This window comes from Lactuca sativa, chromosome 1, assembly GCF_002870075.4.
Source record: "Lactuca sativa cultivar Salinas chromosome 1, Lsat_Salinas_v11, whole genome shotgun sequence".
NCBI classification, from domain to species: domain Eukaryota; kingdom Viridiplantae; phylum Streptophyta; class Magnoliopsida; order Asterales; family Asteraceae; genus Lactuca; species Lactuca sativa.
Window position 1 is genome coordinate 203,872,769 of NC_056623.2, and position 4,503 is coordinate 203,877,271.

General features: G+C 38.6%; 1 protein-coding gene across 1 annotated transcript; it reads left to right on the forward strand.

The window, feature by feature from the left end:
• The first annotated feature begins 1,017 nt into the window (after positions 1–1,017).
• Positions 1,018–1,581, forward strand: LOC128128397 (uncharacterized mitochondrial protein AtMg00810-like). The gene has a single exon (XM_052767247.1). It carries the CDS (start codon positions 1,018–1,020, stop codon positions 1,579–1,581), a length of 564 nt encoding a protein of 187 aa, XP_052623207.1.
• The last annotated feature ends 2,922 nt before the right edge of the window (positions 1,582–4,503 follow it).

Below are 4,503 nucleotides of genomic sequence, written 5' to 3' on the forward strand. Positions count from 1 at the left end.
TGAACCAGAACGAGCAATTCATTCTGAGACGAAGGTAGCTGCCAACAAGATCGACAGCTTAAAGAAAATCATTGATGATGCAACTAAAGAAATGGAAAGCGAACATCAAGGACCAACCGAACAGCCATGTCCAAGCGAACCTCCAAAAGAAAGTTCTATATTCTAGGGGGAGGGTTCATCCACATCAGATAACCCTGATTCATCTATCCAGGTGGAGATTCCATTTCTAACAAAGACCCGTGATGTTCCACTCGAGGGGGGAGCATTCTGATCCTGATGTTGAAATCGCCTCATCATTCGAGGGGGAGAAACCTAATACGAATGATCATCCAAAAACTCAAGTAATTGGTAAATCATCTGAGGGAGTTCTCACTCGACCTCAACTAAAAGCAAAGCAAACTACTCTATTTTCTCAAGTATAATTTTGCATGTTTAATCCATTCATCTCAAAAATAGAACCGAAAACGATTAATATTGCACTTGATCACTCTGATTGGGTACAAGCAATGCAAGACGAACTCAATGAGTTTGAGCGAAATCGAGTTTGGAGATTAATTCCCACACCAAAGGATGCATCGGTAGTTGGATTAAATTGGGTTTTTAGAAACAAGATGGACAGAGAAGGAAATTTAATTCGCAACAAAGCTAGGTTGGTGGTGAAGGGATATTTTCAGGAAGAAGGAATAGACTACGACTTTCGCTCCAGTAGCAAGGTTGGAATCGGTTCGAATCTTTCTGGCATATGCTGCACACAAAAACTTTTAAGTGTTTCAAATGGATGTCAAGTGTGCTTTCCTATATGAAGAACTAGAGGAGACTGTATATGTTGAGCAATGACCGGGTTTCGTGAACGAAAGGTATCCTGATCATTGCTATATTCTGGATAAAGTCGTCTATGGTCTGAAGCAAGATCCTAGATCATGGTATGAAACACTTACTCGTTTTCTAAAAATTTCCAAGTTTAAACAAGGTTCAGTTGACCCAACCTTCTTTCACAAGAAAGAAGGTGACCACTTAATGATCGTCCAAATCTACGTCAATGACATCATCTTCGGTTCCATGAATCCCAACTTAACTGCTAAATTCAGGAAGTTGATGTACACTAAGTTTGAGATGACCTCAATGGGTCCAGTTAACTTTATCTTTGGCTTGAATATCAGACAAGGACCCAAAGGCATATTTATTAATCAGGAGGCCTACACGAAGACCTTACTGGCTAAGTTGAGCATGATGAGTGATTCCAAAGTAAAGGCTCCTATGACATTTGGAACAAAGTTAACACAATCCTTGGAGAAACCCACTGGTGATATGACCCTCTATCGGCAAATAATGGGGTCTCTTATGTATTTAACAGCTAGTAGACCAGATATTATGTTTTTGGTTTGTTATGGTGCCACGATCCTAGCTAATCCACACGAACCTCATATGGTAGCTGTGAAAAACATTTTCAAATACTTGAAGCGAACCTCGTCTCTTGGTCTTTGGTACCCTGCGAAATCAGGCTTCTTTGTTCAAGCATTCTCAGATGCTGATCCTGGAGGGTGTGGTTTGGACCGAAAGAGCACCACTGGCGGTTGTTAATTCCTCGATGGGAAACTCGTTAGCTGGCAGTCCAAGAAACAAACATGTGTTTCTCTCTCCACATCCGAAGTCGAATATATTGCTGCATCATCTTGCACGTCCCAGGTCATATGGATCAAAAGCCAATTAAGATATTATCGCCTGAATATAAAGAAGATTCCTCTCTATTGCGATTCTTAAAGTGCCATCATGAAATGTCACAATCCAGTGCAGCATTCCAAGACAAAACACATAGCACTAAGATATCACTTTATCAAGGACCATGTAGAAGATGGAAATGTTGAAATTCACTTTGTTCGGTCCTCTGATCAATTGGAAGACATCTTTACTAAGGCCTTACCTGAAACATCGTTTAATAAAATACTACAAGGCTTCGGCATGATGGAAGCTAAGTCAGTTCTAAAACCACTCTCATTCATTAAGTATAATTTTCGCTTTTGCTTTCTTAAAATTTTCTAACAACCGAAATAAACCGAACGCTTGGTCTATTTTGGCTCTTGAGTTTTCGGGAACTAAAATGTATCAAAGGCTCGGTCTATTTCGCCTCTTATAATTTTTCAAAGAAAGTGATTGTTTCATCTTGTGGTTTGGATCTTGTATATCCTTTGTACACTATGTATATCTTTTAGTTACTCTACTTTATGTCTTCAATTGATTTCGAAAATCCAAACATATTTTTCTTTTCTTTTTTTATCTTTTTTTAAGAAAAATTAAAAATCCAAAAGTATTATTGTCTAGTATCCCAGATGTTCTTTCATGATGGAGCAGGGGCAGGTATAACACATTTTATCTGTGTACTAGCTAAGTGTCCCTAGAAGCATGTTGTTGCATGTAGACCGAAGCCTCAAAGACTTCAAGTAAAGCCTTAATGATTCGATATATACAAATCGATTCTTCCCAATCAGGCTGTCAAATTCACTTAAGTCATGAGCTACTTTACTCTTCTCGTATTGAGTAAAGGGTTAACTGCTTGGTCATTTTCACATAGCAGAGGTACTTTTGGTTCTTTAACCATCTCTTCACTATTCTCCATCTCATTTCGGTTCATAATCGTAACTCTTAAGACTCACAATCTTTACCGCTGAGGTTTATGGTTACACAACATCTGTGTTAATGATCTTAGTTTCGTTTTACCACGTGCAAAGAGAAACCCACAATCCAACACCTACAATGAATTGATGGTGAACAATAACATGTTCTATTTTTCACCCACGAATCTCCTTTAATGGAAAGTACCAAGAATTCTCTTTTTATTTTTGAAAGATCTTTATGAGTTTGTCTAAATACCAAGACTTTTCTTCCCAAAAGATCCAGTTTGTTTTTGTTTTTGAGATTTCTACGATATCACCGAGTCACTAAAAATATACAAACCTACTTGTATTATAGGCCACATCGGTCTCACAAGTACTTCATCCAACTTTTGGTCTTATATCAAGTACTGAAGTTCGGTTGAAGCTAAGCCACCCCTTCTAGCATACATTTGAAAAGATGCCTTTCAATGTTTCTTAACAAACACTTGATTGTATTTCAATGGGAAACCACGTAGGCACTTCTAAGTCTCTCTTGACTCTGAAGGAAGCGATTCGTGCCTAGGACCCACTGCTCCGCGTCAAAATAGACGTCACTTAAATCTCATAAATACTTTGCTTTATTTCTTTTCTATTGGCACACTCTTGCACGAAGATCTTTATGATTTTCCCAATTCTAGTTTGTGGTTCTAAATAACAAATTTCCAAAATTTGGTGTTTTGGTTGTCGCTGCTATGGAGGTACACTATTAAGGAGCGAACATTGCCAACTATTTGAAGCGAAAGGGTCTGTGACCATTTGCAATAGAATTTGAAAAGTTTTTGAAGTTGAATAGGTGGTAACAAGATAAAATTTCGACCCAAGTCATTGGATAAGAATTGCAACGGGCGTGTGAATTTGAAACGGTTCCTAATACCATGCCTGGTGACGTATTCCTATGGAAACCAACCTGTCAAATCACACTTTTTCAGGCGCCGATTCAGGGGATTGTATCATCATTACTCCGGATTCTTTCTCTTTCCTAGAAATGGTATATAAGAGTTTCTCACACCCCTTGTACCTCTTTACCATTTCCAAACTTACTCAAGCATACACCAACGAATTTCAACTGTTCATCTTCTTCTTCTTCATTCCTACAATAATGGCTGAATCTTCATCAGTTCACAAAAAAACTGCTTCCTCTTCTCTGTTAGCCATCAAACCCAATCAAAACCTGAATCCATTTCTCTACGATCCATACATGCTCCAGGTGGTTAAATGTCTCAAATATTCACCATTGGTTATTGCTTTAATCCAAGTGGAATCGGTACCCATGTCTCTGTTATCGCAAGTTTACTCTTCTGCTTCTTACGATAAACGCAAGGAAATAATCTACTTTGACATTTTCAATCACAAGTCTTCAGTTTCCAAAGCCCGATTATGTTCTATGTTAGGGCTAATTACTGATGATTCCATCGTGGCTCCTGATTCCATCACCAACACTCAGCTGTTCACCATGTTCTACGACATGGGATACACCGATGTTCTTACCACGGTGACTAAGTTCAAGAAGTCTTGTCTGCCTTGTCAATGGAACGACCTTTTTAGTCTTCTTTTTAAAGGATTAGCAGAGAGGGTTGATGGATCAGATGGTGCCAACAAAGAATTTATGACCATACTCTATGGTCTATATCATGGAATCAATTTGGATTATGGCTCCTTGATATGGACTCAACTGGTGCAGAGTCTTAATTCATCTACAAAACATTTCGATATTTCTTGTGCCAGGTTTTGGACCCTAATTACTCACAAGGTAATGGAGCATTTTCAAATTCCAATCATGGAGGACGCCTAGAGATCTTCCATCGCAACTTTCCACACAATGAAGATCATCGTCTCTGATCCCACAAAGTTC